The following is a 17,695-nucleotide window of genomic DNA, read 5'->3' as shown; positions in this document are numbered from 1 at the left end:
AATTCTACCTAGCTATTTGCATCTCACAGTCAATCGGTCCAGATCATATCTAAAATCTCTGGGCAAGTACCTGGGTTTAGTCCAATATCCACCTGAGTTGGCAAGCCGTTATTTTACGCAAATTTTGAACAAGACAAGAATGGTTGTCGGTTTTGTTAAGCTTCTCTTTGTCTCACCAGAGATCAATCTGGGCAACCGCAAGGCCAAGTCAATTCCAGTCCTAAACCCATTCGATCAATATGGACGAGTATTCTTCTTTTCCTGGCTAGGCTTTATGGTTGCATTCCTATCGTGGTACGCGTTTCCGCCGCTGGTATGTCCCTCTCTCATATCTAAGATCTATGGCTTCAAGCAATTAATCATCGAAACCTTTTTTTTCTCTGCAGTTGACTGTCACCATCAAGGAAGATCTGCACATGACACAAAATGAGATTGCCAACTCGAATATTGTTGCGCTTCTAGCAACGTAAGAGATCCTGGCACAGCTCTATTCACTATAAAAGTTAATTGAAATACGTGCAGGCTCCTTGTGCGAATTATTTCTGGGCCTCTGTGTGACCGCTTTGGTCCTCGCCTGGTATTCGCTGGGCTACTGCTTAGCGGCGCCATTCCAACTGCCATGGCAGGGCTTGTCACAACTCCAAATGGACTAATTGCCTTACGATTCTTTGTCGGAATCTTAGGTGGCACTTTTGTTCCCTGCCAGGTCTGGTGCACGGGTTTCTTCGACAAGAAGATCGTGGGGACGGCCAACTCTCTAGCTGCCGGCTGGGGAAATGCAGGCGGAGGGATCACATAGTATGTTGACGGTTCCAAAAGTTGGGATTTCTCAATTTCTGACAGCGCTTCTCCAGCTTCGTGATGCCTGCTGTATACGACTCTCTCGTCCTTTCGCGCGGCTTATCCTCCCACATTGCATGGCGCGTTGCCTACATTGTTCCTTTTATTATTATCACTGCCATAGCATTGGGAATGCTCTTCTTCTGCGAGGATACACCAACGGGCAAGTGGTCAGATCGACACTTCTTGATGAAGGAATTTTCTGGTACCACAACAGATGGGAATATCATCGACATCAATTCGGGTAACCCATCCAGTGGAGCATCTACTGCGGCCTCCGTCAGCAACCTTGGAAATATTGACGTTGAAAAGAAAGGAGCCCAGTCACCGCAGGTAGTCGACAAAGACAGCTCTGCAACTGGAGAGATAGACACTATCAAGCGCGAAACCGTTGTCGCCCCTTCGCGCAAAGAATCTCTGAAAGTTGCTTTTAGCCTGTCTACTCTTGCAGTCGCAGTGCCCTATGCCTGCTCTTTTGGTTCTGAGCTGGCCATCAATTCGACTCTGGGAACCTACTACGCAGCAAACTTCCCCAGCATGGGTCAGACCGAGTCTGGCCGCTGGGCCGCAATGTTCGGTCTGCTCAACGTTGCGTTTCGGCCTGCTGGCGGTCTCTTTGCAGATTTACTCTATAGTCTCACGGGCTCGGTGTGGTCGAAGAAATTGTTGTTGTCCTTCTTGGGAATTATCATGGGCGCGTTTCTGCTTGCAATTGGGTTGTCTAACCCGACCAGTGAAGCAACCATGTTTGGACTCTTTGCTGGCCTGGCATTCTTTCTGGAAGCCTGCAACGGGGCTAATTTTGCCGTTGTGCCTCATGTGCATCCATTTGCCAATGGTAAGCTGGTTCCTTTTCCGGAGTTGAACTAACTGAAAGCTCACAATTATGTGCAGGGATCGTTTCTGGAATCGTAGGTGGGTTTGGAAATCTCGGCGGGATCATCTTCGCCATTGTCTTCCGGTACAACGGAGATCAGTATGGGCGATCTCTTTGGATCATGGGCGTCATTTCGCTGGCGGCGAACGCGGCTGTCTGTTGGATTCGACCGGTTGCTTCCAGCCAGATGGTGTGCTCGTAAAGGCTATCATATGATTTTGCATATAATATTTGTAATAGAGGGTGGAGTTTATATGAACTATTGTGGAGTTGGACTTGGGATACCGGTGGGGCTTCGGGTTAGCAACCTCCGAGGGGAGGATGTCGCAACGACGTGACGGAGGGGCAAGCAAAGTTGTTCACTCTTTCAACACTTCTATTGCACTGAGAACACTTATCAGCGAGTCAAACTTCCAGTTTCTCTTCTGTCCATCCCGTATACGAGACCGCAAGACATAAGCCTGCAAAGCACCCCCGCATCCAGAGAAACTTCGAACATTTCCGACAATCAGCAATCCACAAGGCACAATGTCTCCTGTCCGTCGCATCGCGCAAATTGTCTATCTCAAACCATCCGCTGTAGCAGCATACAAAGAATGCCACGCCAACGTCTGGCCCGAGGTCCTGCAGCAAATCAAAGACTGCAACATCCGAGACTGTACGTCATGCAAGAGAAAGATGTGGATATTCGTTCATCGCGCTGATTCCAGATACAATTCAGATTCGATCTTCTTCGACAATGACCGGACATTGTTCTCAACATTTAAGTATATCGGTTCAGACTTTGAGGGTGATATGGCGTGCATGAAGGCCAATCCCAAGGTGAGGGAGTGGTGGGCTATGACCGATGGGATGCAGGTGAGCTTTAATTTTTAATGTTCTTGTTTCTATATCCTATTATTGGAGCTGATTTGATATGTTGTACTAGGAGAGTCCGATTCCTGGTGCTGTGGGTAGCGCAGAGGGTCCAGGATGGTGGAAGGTGTTGGATGAGGTGTTTTATACGGAATGATTAGAGCAAGTTTTCAGGACTCTGGGCATATTTTAATTTCAGCCGTATGCAATTTATACCTGGAGGTTATAACGGTATATCATACAATGAAGACATATACAGTACGTTACCGTAGCCCTCAAGCATGTGCGGATGAGGGAAGTGGATATACCCGCCCCCAAATCGGTCCCTGAACTGCCCAGCCCAATTAACCCGACATCTTATTTCGCCGGCTACAAAAACAAAAGAATACATTCTAGCCCTAAATCGTTAGGGTTAGATATGATTATGCAATTGTGGGGTAGATAAAAACAGGAGGAGCAAGCCTATCTGCAGCCATAGCTTCATGAGTACGCTCCCGGCATTTATCATATTTAGACCTTACTGTGCGTAAAAGTATCTATGGGAATTGGCTATACCCCGACCTCTTTCGCAGTGCGCACAATATTTAAGGACCTCGATTATTGCATTTAAACAGACAGATATATAACTCCTGATTTGACCTTTCTTCTGTCTGTCTGCTAGACAGCGTGAGTGACTCCGCCGCTGCTGGGTAAGAATAAGCTTAAATATAGGTGATATTATTGATTTACACACGCGGTTAAATATCTGAACCAAAGCACAAGGGCAACAACAAGGCCAAAACGCTTAATATGTACTCGCTTTAGGTTGCTCGGCTCATCTTCCGCAATTAAAACTAGCGTCCACTAATAGAATAATGGCTAGGCTTCCCGGCTGTAGCGGATGATTTCCTTCGCCACTGGGGCGGTTGAATTGTGCCTGAATAATTGCTCACTCCCACTCTGGACGAACGGGCTCCGTATACCCAGTCGTGAATGAGCACGCTATGCTTTTCCGGGCACACCGGCTTTCGAATCCCCAACAAAAATTTGTGGAGATGGGTAAGGCGCCGGGAATTTCTTGTAAGCGGATTGGCCAGATTGGGACAAGCCGACTCCAGAGCCAGATCTTAAGCTGTCAGTCGGCTAATGAATAATAATAGGGCTCCGCCGGGCCGGAGCAGCGTGGTCCGGGCGGCTCCCCGGTGTGCAGAGATATTCATCCGACGGGGACAAAAGAAGAGAATGACTTGAAGGTTTTTCCGCCGGGCTGAAAATGGAGATGCCCGACCGTATTAGCGAAGGATCTTCGAGTGTTCGTGGAATGGGAGGCCAGAGTGGTTTTTGAGTCAGCATAGATGGAGTGGCAACAAGTACGTATGGTCAGTAACTATTGCAATTGTCATGTTGATATCGATCATTCGAACGGATAGTCGTAGACATAGAAAATAATAACTACAGTACCTACTACTACTGTAGAATCCATGTATACTCCCTACTACGTACTGCGAAGATATCTGCACTATGCGATTTAGTCTGCCCCACCACAGACATCATCCGCCCCCCACCACCAAACACACCCCTCCATCGCTTCTTTCTTTCTTCTTCCTCTTCTCATCTTCATCCTCCCCCTTACATATCCATTTCCCATCATTGTACGTTCGCCTTCAATTCTCCGACTGATCATTGCTGACTCTATCTCTCTGTAGTAACCGCCATCATGGGTTACACTGATCTGGACAAGTTGGCTGTCAACACCATCCGTGTTCTCGCGGTACGTCCTGCTCGCTCCATCCACTCGGGACGTGGCGGAACAGAACAAGCTGGCCATCTGCCACGTTCCTTGCTTTCAATTGACTCTTTTGCTAATTTTCCGTCAGGTTGATGCCGTCTCCAAGGCCAACTCGGGTCACCCCGGTGCCCCGATGGGCATGGCCCCTGTGGCCCACGTCCTGTTCAACAAGTTCATGAGCTTCAACCCCCAGAACCCCGACTGGATCAACCGTGATCGTTTCGTTCTCTCGTGAGTCTTTCTGTTGCGATCAATTTCCTACGTGTAACGCTCCAGTGAATCAATTAGCCGCTGACACTTACGCTCTACCTCAAGGAACGGCCACGGCTGCATGCTGCAGTATGCTCTGCTCCATCTGTTTGGCTACAAGCTCACTATGGACGACCTGAAGAGCTTCCGTGTATGTTTTTGAGAATCACTATGAAAATGGGCTCTTTTCTGACGAACGCAGCAAGTCGGAAGCATCACCCCTGGTCACCCCGAGTCCCACGACACCCCCGGTATCGAGGTCACCACGGGTCCCCTGGGTCAGGGTTTCTCCAACGCCGTCGGTCTGGCCATCGCGCAGGCCCACACCGCTGCTGTCTACAACAAGCCCGGCTACGATCTGATCAACAACTACACCTACACCTTTTTCGGTGATGGCTGCGCCATGGAGGGCATTGCCAGCGAAGCCGCTAGCATGGCTGGCCACCTGCAGCTGGGCAACCTGATCGCCATCTATGACGACAATGGCATTTCTATTGGTACGTGACGCTTCGATCAGCCCGAGTCTACCCGGTGGGAAAACCGAACTAACCCTATATGCCTAGACGGCGACACCAAGTGCGCCTTCACCGAGGATGTGATGAAGCGCTTCGAGGCCTACGGCTGGCATGTCGAGCACGTGAAGGATGGTGACCACGACCTCCAGGGCATCGAGGATGCTATCCGCAAGTGCCAGCAGGTCAAGGACAAGCCTTCCGTCATCAAGCTGACCACCACCATCGGTTTCGGTTCCAAGCTGCAGGGCACCGGCGGTGTCCACGGTGCTCCCCCTCAAGGCCGATGACGTTGAGAGCGTGAAGAAGGCCTTTGGCTTCGACCCATCCCAGAGCTTCGTCGTGCCCCAGCAGGTGTACGACCTGTACCACAAGCACGCCGCCGAGGGTGCCGCCAAGGAGCAGGAGTGGAACCAGCTCTTCGAGAAGTACCAGGCCGAGCACAAGTCTGAGGGTGCCGATCTGGCTCGCCGCCTGGCCGGCAAGCTGCCCGAGGGCTGGGAGAAGAGCCTCCCCACCTACAAGCCGACCGACCCTGCCATCGCCTCGCGCAAGCTTTCGGAGGCCGTCCTGGAGAAGATCCACTCGGTCATCCCCGAGCTGCTGTCCGGCTCGGCTGATCTGACTGGCTCCAACAACACCCGCTGGAAGAACGCCGTCGACTTCCAGCCCCCCAACCTGGGCCTTGGCGACTGGTCCGGCCGCTACATCCGCTACGGTGTGCGGGAGCACGCCATGGCCGCTGTCATGAACGGTCTCGCCGCTTACGGCACTATCATTCCCGCTGGCGGTACCTTCCTGAACTTCGTGTCGTACGCCGCCGGTGCCGTGCGCCTGTCGGCTCTCTCGCGCGTCCGCACCATCTACGTCGCCACTCACGACTCCATCGGTCTGGGTGAGGATGGCCCAACCCACCAGCCTATCGAGACTCTGGCTCACTTCCGTGCTCTGCCCAACTGCATGGTCTGGCGTCCCGCCGACGGCAACGAGACCAGCGCCGCCTATTACTCTGCTCTGACTGCCAAGCACACTCCCACTATCCTGGCTCTGACCCGTCAGAACCTGCCCCAGCTGGAGAACTCGACCATCGAGAACGCCCTGAGGGGTGGTTACGTCGCGGTCGAGACCCCCAACGCGGCCGTGACCATCATCTCGACCGGTTCGGAGGTCGGCATCTGTGTTGACGCCGCCACCTACCTGAAGGAGAAGCACGGCGTCGCTGCCCGCGTGGTTTCCGTTCCTTGCTTCGAGGTGTTCGACGCCCAGGACAAGGCCTACCGCCTGCAGGTGCTGCCGGATGGCATTCCCGTGCTGTCGGTCGAGGTGTGCTCGACCATGGGCTGGGAGCGTTATGCGCACGAGCAGTTCGGTTTGAACCGCTTCGGTGCCTCCGGTCCGTACAAGGAGGTGTACGCCAAGTTCGAGTTCACACCCGAGGGCATCAGCAAGCGTGCCATTGCCACCATCGACTTCTACAAGGGCGCTACCGTGCGCTCGCCCATCAACCGGGCCTTCCAGCAGATCCTGTAAGGGTCCGTCCTAAAAAGAGAAGGAAATAGAATGAAAACGAATAGATGAATTTTATTTAAGAGGATAATCTCGATTTGGATTTTTCGTTTACTACATATTGTTCTATTGTAAATCACTCCATCTCCGCTGCTGCATCGCCACCACCTCCCTCAGCATCTCCTCTTTACTCTTCCTCGTTTCCGCCGTATACGGGCCATATGCCTCCTCAGTCTGTTGCACAACCATATCCCTCCATTTCTCCCCGCCTTCCGCACTAATCTCCGTCTGGCCCAAATCCCGCCACACGGGCTGCATCGTCGGCATAAGCTTCTGCAAGAAAGCTCCAATCCCGCCTTCCCCGCCGCCAGCATGGTAGCTCTCAAATACACCACTGCCCGCCCACCGCGGCCCAAGACTAGCCGTCACGATGGCATCGAGGTCTCGCGCGCTGACCACTCCCTCGCCGACGAGATGGCATGCTTCGCGCAGGAGCGCGAATGCAAGTCTGTTTCCGACGAAGCCGGAGATTTCTTTGTGTAGGATTATGGGACGGTAATAGCCTTCTTTCTTTTGACTTTGACTCTGAACCTCCGACGAAGAGGAAGACGAGGAAGAGGGAAGAGGCAAGGGACCGGGCGTAGTATCAAAGTACCTCGTCACAAACTCAACCCTGTCCGGCTTAGTCTCCGGTCCCGGAACAATTTCCACGAGGGGCATCAGATGCGGCGGATTAAACGGGTGAGCCACGAGCAAACGGGACTTAACATCGTTCCCATCGACGGAACAAGTAGCACACTGCGCCGAAGCAGCAATCCCACTGGAACTACTCCACAGATGCGCCGTGGGATCCGCAAATCCCTGGACCTGTGTCCAGAGAGCCTGCTTCGAGGAAAGGACTTCGGGCGTTTGTTCTTGGATGACAGTTGCGCCGCGGCAGGCATCTTCGAGGGAGGCGGAGAGGCGGAGACGGGATGTGGAGAGGAGCGTTTGGATTATGTCTTTGTCTCCATGTCTGTGTTCTTGTTTCGGGTAGGAAGACGAGAGGAATGCGGGCAGCAATTCGTGTACCTGGGACTCCAAGTCTGGACGTGGGTCGTAGAGCGTGACGGATGTGTCGGGGCGGCGGAGGTGGAGGGCTGCCATTGAGAGGCCGATTGTGCCGGTGCCTAGGAGGGTGATGCGGTGTGGGTAGGACATGTCTTTATCTTTTGTTTATTTCTTGTTGTATGTTGTTGTGAAGCGTGTGCGAGGAAGAAGGAGAGGAAGAAGAAGACGACGTTGGGTATGTATGAGGGGTTGGTTATCCTCGGCTGCGGGGAACCGATCTATGCCCGTAACCAGGTATAGTTACTAGGTGAAAAAACTACGGTACAAAAGTACTGTATGGACGAATCCGAAACCCTTCATTGCGAATCATAAATCTACTGCCAAGTTACGCACCGAGCGCCTTGCGCGCGAAGTTGGGCAGCACAAAGCTGGCGCGGTGGATGTCCTGGTTGTAGTAGCGGCACAGACGCTCCTCCTCCTCGCGGGACCAGGTGCGGACAGGCTCGCGCACGTTGCGAGAGGCATCCTTGCAGCAGACCATGAAGCCAATCTGGCCAGACGGGTAGGTGGGGATGGTGGTGTAGGCGTACTCGGCGACGGGGAAGACCTCGTTGCAGGACTTCTTGAGTTCGGTGATCAGCGAAAGGTGCAGCCATTGGTTCTCGGCTGTTGGACAGAATGCACAGTTCCCACAAAACCGAGCCCGAAAGCGGGTTGGTTGCGGGGTGGTGCGAAAAGATTAGCCTATGTTTCGTAACAAGAACGGGGTGGAGAGGAGAGGAGAGAAAAAAAGAAAGACAGAAAAGAAAGGCGACGAACAACCTTGGGTGGTGATGACGCCGCCGTCGCGCAGCGCTTCGTTGAGCAGCTCAAAGTACGGCTTCTGGAACAGGGACTCGGCGGGGCCCTCTGGGTCAGAGGAGTCGGTGATGATGACGTCGAACTCGTTCTTGTGCTCCTTCAGGTACTCGAAGCCGTCGCCGACGTGGACCTTGGCGTTGGGGTGCTGGAAGCCGATGCTCATGCCGGGGAGGTATTTCTTCGAGAGACGGATGACGGCCTCGTCGATGTCGCACAGGGTGGCCTCCTCGACGGACTCGTGCTTGACGACCTCGCGCAGGACACCGCCGTCGCCGCCGCCGATGACCAGCACCTTCTTGGGGTTGGGGTGCGAGTTCATGGCCAGATGGGTGATCATCTCCTGGTAGGAGAACTCGTCGCGCTCGGTGCACTGGATGACGTTGTCCAGCACCAGCACCGTGCCGTAGTCGCTGCTCTCGAACACCAGCACGTCCTGGTACTTGGACTTTTCGTGGTGAAGGATCTGGTTGACCTTCAGATTCATGGCCTGGCCGGGCCACATGTCCGACTGCTCGGAGAACCAGCCATCTGAAGAGGCAAGGTTAGTTTTTTTGCTTCAGTGGAGGCGGGGTAGCAGAGAGAAAATACCCTTGATGGTGGGGTGAGTGATGTTGCTCATTGTGTGGAAGGGAGAGGAGGAAAGGAAGGGAAAGAGGAAGGAATGATAGAAGGAGGAAGAGGAAGAGGAGAAGGTGGAAGTTGTAGAAAAGAAGAGGGCGGATGGGCGAAGCAGAGATCGAAGAAGTCGGGACATGCGGGAGTTTGTCTGTTTTGGGCGAATTTTTTTGCTTCTTTTTTTCGGTCGGTGTGGGGACGGGCTGAACAGCGCCAATAACAGGGTAGGTGTGAATAATAGAGTAATACTGATCTTTAGTCAAGGAATGGGATCAATTGAATGGTAGAAGTCAATGGGTAATTATTCTGTGGATTTGTGTAGTATGGCGTAGTGTTGTATATACTGTAGGAGAGATCCCGGACCGGCGAGGTGGACTACACCCAACTACGAAGACAGACCAATGGTAAAGGCATAGATCAGACAAAGGAAATGGTGATTGCTTTCTAGTTACTGTACAATCATACAGCTCCACCACTGTGTATACCAATTCAATTCAACTCAATTCCATCGATCCATCCATCCATTTACTCAGAACCAGCCTCAAGGCGGCCGGGCTTGGAGTTCAGGTACTCGTTGCTATCACGCCCAATTAGCAACCTCATTCAACTCCTACATCAGTAACAGCAGTCTTACCGCTCAATGGCCCAGTTCATGGCGGCGTACGCAGCAACGAAAGGAGGCACGACGTAGAGCACCTGGTGGCGGAAGCGGCGGAAAACGTTGAAGACGGCGGCGTTGGCGGCACCGGCGAAGGGGCGCTGGCGGTTAGCCGAGAGTGAGTAGGTAGCGATGCGCTGGGGAGTCGGGCACCCTGCAGTCACGGCGGGTCAGTGTCTATCATCAGGCATGGTGTCCTTCCTCTTTCCATTTCTCTCTCTCTGTGTTCCCCTCTCTTCACTCCCCGGTCATGATTTCCTTCTGATCGCTGGTTTGTTTTGCCAATTTGAGAGGTGTGTTCGAGAGGGGAGTTCGGAGAGAAGGTGTCGACCGTATGCGGACACACTCGGGTCGAGGGAAGGGTCATCGTCCACGTACCAAAATCGCCCCAGCCACCCATGTAACTATATTGAGACCATCATCAGCACACGTAAATCTCACAGCAGGGTGTGTGGCAGGGCAAGCTATTGGCCTCACTGGCAGCCGGGATGCTTCAGATCACACCCTCGGCAGACGCAAGCGGGCGCGCACCAGCGCAGGACACTGGGGGGAAGAGAGTGTGAAACTTACATTCCGTTCTTAGGATCCAGAGCGCCACCCATTGTGAGAGGATTGAGTCGAGAGAATCGAACGTGGGAGGGTCGAAGTGGGCAAGCGAGATGGTTGAAGGACAAGAAACGAGTTGACGGTCGGGCGAAGTTGGAGGTTTGGCCCATCCACGCTAAACCTGATCGGGGCGACATCACTGACACTCCATCTCGGTCCTTCCTTTCTCTCTCTTCATCACCCTTCCACCTCATCCCCCGTCCACCATGCAGAACACCCTTCAACGCCTCTACCGGGTGGCCATCCCGGTGACGGGTGCGCTGCTGCTAGCCGATGCCTCCCTCTACGACGTCCGCGGTGGCACACGGGCAGTCATCTTCGACCGATTGTCCGGTGTGCAGGAGAAGGTAGTCAACGAAGGCACACACTTTTTGGTTCCCTGGCTGCAGCGAGCCATTATCTACGATGTCCGCACGAAGCCTCGCAATATCTCCACCACGACCGGTAGCAAGGATTTACAGATGGTCAGCCTGACGCTGCGCGTGCTGCACCGACCGGACGTGCCGAAGCTGCCTCAGATCTACCAGGTGAGCTTACAACACCCACAAGCACAGGATCTCTCACGAAGCTAACAATGGTTTAGTCATATGGTACGGACTACGACGAGCGTGTCCTCCCCTCCATCGGAAACGAAGTCCTCAAAGCAATCGTCGCCCAATTCGACGCCGCCGAGCTGATCACACAGCGTGAAGCCGTATCGAACCGCATCCGCACTGACCTGCTGAAACGGGCGGCGCAATTTAACATTGCTCTCGAGGACGTCTCCATCACGCACATGACCTTCGGCAAGGAGTTCACGCGGGCTGTCGAGCAGAAGCAGATCGCCCAGCAGGATGCCGAGCGGGCGCGGTTCATCGTCGAGCGCGCTGAGCAGGAGCGCCAGGCTAACGTTATCCGCGCGGAGGGTGAAGCCGAGAGTGCCGAGATCATTAGCAAGGCTGTTGCCAAGGCCGGTACTGGGTTGATTGAGATTCGGCGCATTGATGCCAGCAAGGAGATTGCGCAGACTCTGTCCGGTAACCCGAACGTTACCTATCTGCCGGGTGGGGAGGGTAAGGACGGTGGCAAGAGCACGAGTCTCCTTTTGGGTCTGCGGAGCTGAGTTGAACGAGAAACAAAATGTATCATCTAATCGCACTCTTTGGGGAGGGTCCGCTTGTGCCATGGCGGAGCCTTTCCTGTTCCTTCTTCTATATGTAGCAATATCATACCTCTACTCTGATGAAGCTCGCTTGTCTTTTAGTCATATATACACCATATTCACCCTGCGACCCTCCGATATACATGCAGCTGAAACCGCATATCCTCCAGTCCAGCACCCTCTCCAACCTCATACCGCAGCCGTGGCGCATCTCGCCTCCACCAGCGCGAGTCCTGCGAGAACACCCGCTCCCACTTCCCCTCAGCCACAGAGAGAAGCGTGTGATCGAGCAAGAACTTCATGGGGTACTTGCGCTCCTGCATATTTCCATCTTTCCCGTTCAGTTTGACGGTTGAGTAGCTTCCCGGACTGTCGACTACCAGCAACACAGTCCCTGCTGGGAGAGTTTCGGTCATCTGGAGTAGGAGTTTGGTGGCTTTAGGCATGGATGTGGAGAAGAGCTCGTTGAGGGTGAACATTAGAGTCACCAGTAAGGAAGCAGAAGTGGCATGGGTGTCGCGGAAGATGTCGTTTAGTTCGGACGCGGGGAGAGTGAGGACATCGGCCCGTTGAAACGAGACGGAGAACGTGCTTCGCTCACGCACCAGCGGTGGCTGGTGTTTTGATGTTGACGGCGTTGGTACATCCGCCGAAGTGATCGTGTCGGACAGTCTCTCGATTACGGCAGTCCAGTCCGCGATATCAACAGCCGTGACAGCGAGACGGGGGCCTGAGGCTTCCCCAAGACCAGTCCCGCTTTCTTCCTCATTCTCCGTATTCTTCTCCGTCAGAGCCAACCCAGCAACACCCTCTTCCAATCCGTCACCATCGTCACAGCCCAAATCCCTCCACGCCGCAGCAAGCGCAACTATCTCCGCACCTGCACCACCACCTAAGCAGACAACACGGGTAGATGGCGCAGTATGCAATCCCTTCCCAGAAGCATTGTCCTCCTTCTGATCCCTCATAAGCCCAAACACCCACCTAAATAGCCCCGCATACCCCAAAGCCCTGGCCGCACTCCAGCGCAGCGCGTAAGCGCGCAGCAGATCATCGTCGGCATCTGCGAAGGCCGAGTCGAAGTCCCGTTGGTAGAGATGTGATTTTATCGTTTGTATTAAGGATTTGGTGTCTAGGGGTGTGTTGGTTTGGTGGGTTGAGTCTGCTGGCTGTAGTTGTGATGGTTCGGCGGAGTCGGGGGACTCGGAGTGCACTGGGGTTGAGGGGAGAAGGGCTGCTTTGAAGACGTCGAGGAGGAGTTGTTGAAGGGAGAGGGGGACTGTGGTGTCCAAATCGAGGCCATTGGCGGAATTATTCGTCTCTTCATGGCTGGTTTCGCGGGGTGGGTGTGATTTTCGCGACTGGGGAGGTTCTCGGCGGGAGGAGGATGGTTTGGAATGAGAGGATGGTTTGGAATGAGAGGATGGTCTGGACTGGAAAGAATCGGGTATCTTGCGGTTCCCACGTTTGGTAGGAGCCATTGACAGGAATTGTGAGTGGTTTTGTCGATCTAAAGGAGGAGAAAAGAGGAAGAATTCAAGCCGGCCATTTTCTGCGTATCGTTATCTTATCGGCATCTTCTATCTACACTACTACCATCTTGGAAGTTCACAGTTCAACAGGGAATTGGTCACATTTCCACCTACCTATTTTACTCAGCACAGGAATGACCGGTGTGGCTAGATACAATAGGCAAAATACCACACTAAGCGTACCCCAGTCATAGAGAAGAATAAAAAGGGACCCAAGATGGGCCAAGGGAGAATAGTATTTCAGAAGAAATAAAAAAAGTAGTGGGCCCGCGCTGGGACAATGATCGTGGAGAAAATGAATCAAACCGTGCGTCACTCACACAGGTAGCATAAAACGATAGACAAGAAGATGACAACATATCATACTCAGAAATGCGAAAAGACCCGCAGTCTGATGCGAAAGAGATTCGTAATCGGCGCCCGCAAGAAAGAATGGAAAACCCTGGGGCCGATATTACTATGTACAGTCCAGGCGAGGGAGGGGGTATTTGCCCAGGCCGCTCGAAGCCACGAGAACGGAAGAAGCCGAGAAGATGGAAGTTGCCGCGAGAAATAAAGGATCCCATGCTGCCGGGATATCGCTATGCCGATGTTGCGCCATGATACCAAAAACCACAAAATGCGTAAAGACCAAAAAGGATCACGAGGTGGGCCGGGTGCGAGGGCGAGGTGCCGAGGCCGCCTCTGCCGAGAACTTGTCTTTGTCCTTCTGTTTCCAGAAGTGCATGAGACGACTGATTCGGCGACCCTTCCCCTTGGCCTTGTCGGGTGAGTCACCCGGAGGCTTCTCTTCTTGGCTCAACTTGCTCCGTTCTGAAGGCCCACTCATCAGCTTGGAAAGGCTAGCCAAGCTGGACCGCTTCGGTGAATTCGCGGGGTCGGTTCGTCGGTTGAGACCAACTGAAAAGGACGAGGCGCGGTTGGTTGAGGGACGAGCACGGGCTAAGAAAGTAGCAGAGAAGCGATGCAAGGTGTTTGTCATGGTCGATGCACTGCTGGTGAGGGACGGGACATCCTCAATCGATGCATGTGGAAACTCCGAAGGCAGGTGATGGTAAGAATGGCTCGAAAAGGTACGGTCAAACGGTGTCCTTGGCGCCCCAGGAGACGGAAATGATGAATCAGAAGGCGAAACTCCGGCCGAAAGAGCAAATGGAGGGATGGTGGGCATGAATTCCATTGGAGAGGAGGCCGGTCGTTTCTCAACGGCCAAAAAGCGTGGCGAGACATCCGGGCTAGAAGGCCCTGGCGTTCTGTGCCCGCTCTCCTCCGACTTTAGAATCTCCACTGAGTTATGAAGCTGACCAGGGAATAGGTTGCCGGCGTTTTGCTTGGGCGGCTCGGTGCCGGCTGGCACATTGGGAGTCGCTGACTGATCCTCCTGAAGACCCAATCCAGGATTCTGAGAAGCGTCGCTGGTAGCTGCCGGCCGAGTCAAAGTGTTGGTAGAGTTATCGCTCTTGACCGACTTGTTCTCGTCATCCGACACAGCGACGGCGTTTTGAGCAGGGGATGCGTCAGGCTTGGGAGATTGGATATTCCCGGCGAGAAAAGCATCCTCTTCCTCCTCATCAAAAACATCCGCAGACTCCAAGACGGGGGCGACGCTGAGGCGGGATGATGCAACCAAAGCGCTGCGATCAAACGGAGGCAGAGTTGGGGCACTTTCTGCTCGTCGGTGATATCGCATCTCTGGACCAATAAATTCGCCTCGTCGTCCACCGCTGTACATACGCTGTGTAGCCAATGTGAAGCTGCTAGCTGCTCCCATCGCTGGCTGCATGTTCGGGGTATTGAATGGACCGAGGGCAGCATCAAGGTCGATGATCGGGCTGCTCACCGTATCGTCCTGCCTCCCCTGTTCGTAAAAGCTGCGAGGTTTCCACGCAGTTTCAAGAGATGGCACCGGGACGGGAAGGGTGTCTTGGCTTCGTTCAGCCTCTGAAACAGGCGCATTCGGGTTGGTGGGAGTCCGGAGGACGACAATGTGATCATCATCAAAATTGACAGACCCGACGTCGGAGTTGGTTCGACTAAGCGCAGGGGGCGAAGGAGTCGGTGCTTTAAATCCGAGACTCGGTTTCGCATTCCGCTTGCCCTTGCTCTTCCCCCGTGTTAAGATGGCACCGGCCCAAGAGCGAACTCGCTTCTTCTTCTTGGATTTGGAAGACGGCTTCTTCGCAGACAAAAATCCACTATCGTGTTCACTGTCGCTGGAAGTGTCCGAACCATCATCGGAAAACGAGCGGTGAGACGTGTGGGTAGAGCGAGCATCTTCAGCCGAGTGACTCGAAGGGGTGGCATCAAGCAATCCCGTTGACATACTCTTTCGGGAGCGCGAGTGTCCTGAAGACTTGGACCGTTTGACCGAAGAGACTCCGCTGGCCTTGTTGCTCTGGATCAAATCAAATGCCAAAGACGCATCCGCAGTTTTGGGCCGTGGCTTGAGCTTGCGGTCCCGTGGCGTCGGGCCAAGGTCGACGAAAGAAAGTGTACTATCTCTAGCGGGGTTATCGGACTGTGAGGGATTGATCGTCACGGTGTTGGCAGGTGTCTCGTTGGAGATTGTACAAACGGGAAGGCTGGTGTCAGGGGTGTCATTTGGAGCAGGCTCGACGCAGATGGCAGAAGGGAGGGGCGGAACGGGTGGAATCCCTGGAGAACCAGGAGGAGACAGACGGCCCAGGCTAGAGGCTGAATGAGATAATGGCCTCGAAATGTCATCGAATCCCCGTTCGGAAGGTGTGACAGGCGCGCTCGGGGCAGCTGGATTCGTGCCGAGCGCCTTTGAAATGGCATTCAGATCAACTCCGGAGATAGCCGCCGACCGACGATGGGCATGACCGCGACGTCCAGGGCCTCTGCCGGGGCCAGGGGGGCCCGGTGGAGGCAAGGTAGACGACGCCGCCGGTTCTTCCTTTTTGTCATCCACGGACTCCGGTGTCACCAATTGCTCACCCCCAACAAATTCACTAGGCCGTCGTCGATGGGCACTCAGACGAGGATTGTATGGCTGAGCTGGCTGAGCTGGCTGTGGAGACGGGCCTGCCCCAGGATTGAACGAAAATGTCGGAAGCTGCGGGGGTGTCCGAGGCCCAGGAATTTCGGACTGGGTGTCGGACGCATCTGGCTCCCTGGCGGGAAACACAAACGGCGGATTGGGTAGCGATGCGGGCATGGTGAGACGACGACTGGGATCCGCGGCCGGCTGGTCGGGGGAATCGAAATGCTGGGCAAAACCGGTCGGCTGGGACTGGAAAGGGAGCGAAATTGAAGTCATAGATGCTGCGTCGCAGAAAACAAACAAGAAGAGGAAACGAAAGTAGAAACAAGCGAGTCGATGAAAAACTGAGAGTCGAAACGATCCAGATGAACAAAGACCTCCAGATGGTTTGACTTCCCGGCGGTGACTGGAAAGCTCAATAATCTGGAGGTCTTATAAACCTCGTTCGAGGGTCATTGGATCTTCCGCGCCAGGCAGGAACGAGTGAAAATAAACCGAGAAAGGTATAAGCGCAACCGATAGTCTTCCACCTTGTCAGACCAAGGGAGAGGCCGACGCAGGAGAAATTCGATCAAGCCGGTTGTCGAGAGAAGCGATGTGTGTAAGGAACGGACGGCCACGACGGGGACCAGGACGGATTAGGAGGAGAATGAGGAGAGTCGTGGAGGTAGGAGGAGGAAGGTGATGGGTGGTGAAGTTGGAAAAGAGAACGACGAAGAGTTGAGGGGGAGAGAGAGAGAGAGACGAAGAGAACAACAAATCCAGAGGGGCCAAGAATTGTATGGTAATCCGGTGACAATAATACGGTATCATACACTCAGATCAGTCTGTCCCACGCTTTGACAGGCGGACTTCTGTGCATCCCCTGCCGACAACTCGTGGCTTGCGCAGAACCTGGAAAGAATCCACTCGGGACAATGCTGCCATCGGACTTGACCTGGAATGGTGGACGTCATGACTCTGGTTCCACCTCATCAATGGTTCTGGATTACGCCCAGCCTCAGGCCACAGTAAGCAGAGCTAACTAACCGACTAACCGTGGATGCTATTAGAATATGGTTCGTACATTGGCATCTTACGAGCATCCTGGGGTCCAGAGACGAGCACCAATCACCAAACGGCCATGCATCCGGAGAAAAAAAAAGCAGACAGGCACCAGCCTTAGCCTGCCCGCCCATCCAAATCTCGCCTGGTGCGGTGGGTCCCCAAAGCGCCACGCTGGGGGTCTTGCACATCGCAGGGGGTCAGTGTTGTGGAACAGGACGTTGTCCGGGGCGACCAGCACAGGGAATAGATTCAGCCTTGCCGGTTCGAGTCCAATATAGGGACAATAGGTGATTCTCACGATGTTCGTTCTGGCACATCCGCCGCGGGTTTCAGATTCCCCTCTCTTGGCTGGCGGAGCCACCGCAGGTGACAAAAATAGCGGCATGACCTATCTTAGCGCCCTTTGGCCTCCTCGCAGATTCGACGCCATCTGAGCAGGGCAATTGAAACAGCCCTCCCCTGGCGTCCGAGGGGCGCCCGACTAGGGTGCCCGGCCAATCACGACCGCGGCTTCGATCGACGGCTTAATATAACGATAATCAGGAGTTTGACCACTTGGTCCGTGGGGCCGATC

The 17,695-nt window shown here is 54.0% G+C and overlaps 9 protein-coding genes across 9 annotated transcripts; 4 read left to right on the top strand and 5 right to left on the bottom strand.

Annotated features, from left to right (window-relative positions):
* Positions 1-139: 139 nt before the first annotated feature.
* On the top strand, positions 140-1,919 carry N7474_000404 (MFS transporter; the record flags this gene model as incomplete). The annotated part of the gene is made up of 5 exons (XM_057191819.1): positions 140-313; positions 387-466; positions 523-798; positions 855-1,678; positions 1,735-1,919. 5 exons carry the CDS (start codon positions 140-142, stop codon positions 1,917-1,919), a joined length of 1,539 nt encoding a protein of 512 aa, XP_057056772.1.
* A 326-nt stretch (positions 1,920-2,245) lies between these two features.
* On the top strand, positions 2,246-2,729 carry N7474_000403 (L-rhamnose mutarotase; the record flags this gene model as incomplete). The annotated part of the gene is made up of 3 exons (XM_057191818.1): positions 2,246-2,375; positions 2,439-2,575; positions 2,646-2,729. The coding sequence occupies 3 exons, from the start codon at positions 2,246-2,248 to the stop codon at positions 2,727-2,729; spliced, it is 351 nt and encodes a 116-aa protein (XP_057056771.1).
* A 1,539-nt stretch (positions 2,730-4,268) lies between these two features.
* Positions 4,269-6,631, top strand: tktA (transketolase tktA; the record flags this gene model as incomplete). Its single annotated transcript, XM_057191817.1, has 6 exons — positions 4,269-4,322; positions 4,429-4,571; positions 4,656-4,740; positions 4,792-5,086; positions 5,153-5,361; positions 5,384-6,631. The coding sequence occupies 6 exons, from the start codon at positions 4,269-4,271 to the stop codon at positions 6,629-6,631; spliced, it is 2,034 nt and encodes a 677-aa protein (XP_057056770.1).
* A 102-nt stretch (positions 6,632-6,733) lies between these two features.
* N7474_000401 (Dehydrogenase multihelical) lies at positions 6,734-7,807 on the bottom strand (the record flags this gene model as incomplete). The annotated part of the gene is made up of 1 exon (XM_057191816.1): positions 6,734-7,807. One exon carries the CDS (start codon positions 7,805-7,807, stop codon positions 6,734-6,736), a length of 1,074 nt encoding a protein of 357 aa, XP_057056769.1.
* Positions 7,808-8,042: 235 nt separating this feature from the next.
* On the bottom strand, positions 8,043-9,020 carry N7474_000400 (spermidine synthase; the record flags this gene model as incomplete). The annotated part of the gene is made up of 2 exons (XM_057191815.1): positions 8,043-8,318; positions 8,496-9,020. The coding sequence occupies 2 exons, from the start codon at positions 9,018-9,020 to the stop codon at positions 8,043-8,045; spliced, it is 801 nt and encodes a 266-aa protein (XP_057056768.1).
* Positions 9,021-9,658: 638 nt separating this feature from the next.
* Positions 9,659-10,393, bottom strand: N7474_000399 (ubiquinol--cytochrome-c reductase subunit 8; the record flags this gene model as incomplete). Its single annotated transcript, XM_057191814.1, has 4 exons — positions 9,659-9,710; positions 9,768-9,945; positions 10,170-10,195; positions 10,362-10,393. 4 exons carry the CDS (start codon positions 10,391-10,393, stop codon positions 9,659-9,661), a joined length of 288 nt encoding a protein of 95 aa, XP_057056767.1.
* A 210-nt stretch (positions 10,394-10,603) lies between these two features.
* On the top strand, positions 10,604-11,499 carry phb1 (prohibitin subunit PHB1; the record flags this gene model as incomplete). The annotated part of the gene is made up of 2 exons (XM_057191813.1): positions 10,604-10,924; positions 10,981-11,499. The coding sequence occupies 2 exons, from the start codon at positions 10,604-10,606 to the stop codon at positions 11,497-11,499; spliced, it is 840 nt and encodes a 279-aa protein (XP_057056766.1).
* Positions 11,500-11,657: 158 nt separating this feature from the next.
* On the bottom strand, positions 11,658-13,019 carry N7474_000397 (25S rRNA (uracil2843-N3)-methyltransferase; the record flags this gene model as incomplete). The annotated part of the gene is made up of 1 exon (XM_057191812.1): positions 11,658-13,019. The coding sequence occupies one exon, from the start codon at positions 13,017-13,019 to the stop codon at positions 11,658-11,660; it is 1,362 nt and encodes a 453-aa protein (XP_057056765.1).
* A 691-nt stretch (positions 13,020-13,710) lies between these two features.
* N7474_000396 (putative cell wall proline rich protein) lies at positions 13,711-16,350 on the bottom strand (the record flags this gene model as incomplete). The annotated part of the gene is made up of 1 exon (XM_057191811.1): positions 13,711-16,350. One exon carries the CDS (start codon positions 16,348-16,350, stop codon positions 13,711-13,713), a length of 2,640 nt encoding a protein of 879 aa, XP_057056764.1.
* Between the last annotated feature and the right edge of the window lie 1,345 nt (positions 16,351-17,695).

The sequence above is a fragment of the Penicillium riverlandense genome (genome assembly GCF_028828495.1).
Source record: "Penicillium riverlandense strain IBT 135883 chromosome Unknown utg000001l_segment0_segment0, whole genome shotgun sequence".
In the NCBI taxonomy this organism is placed as follows: Eukaryota; Fungi; Ascomycota; class Eurotiomycetes; order Eurotiales; family Aspergillaceae; genus Penicillium; species Penicillium riverlandense.
This window is presented reverse-complemented; position numbering and strand designations above follow the sequence as displayed.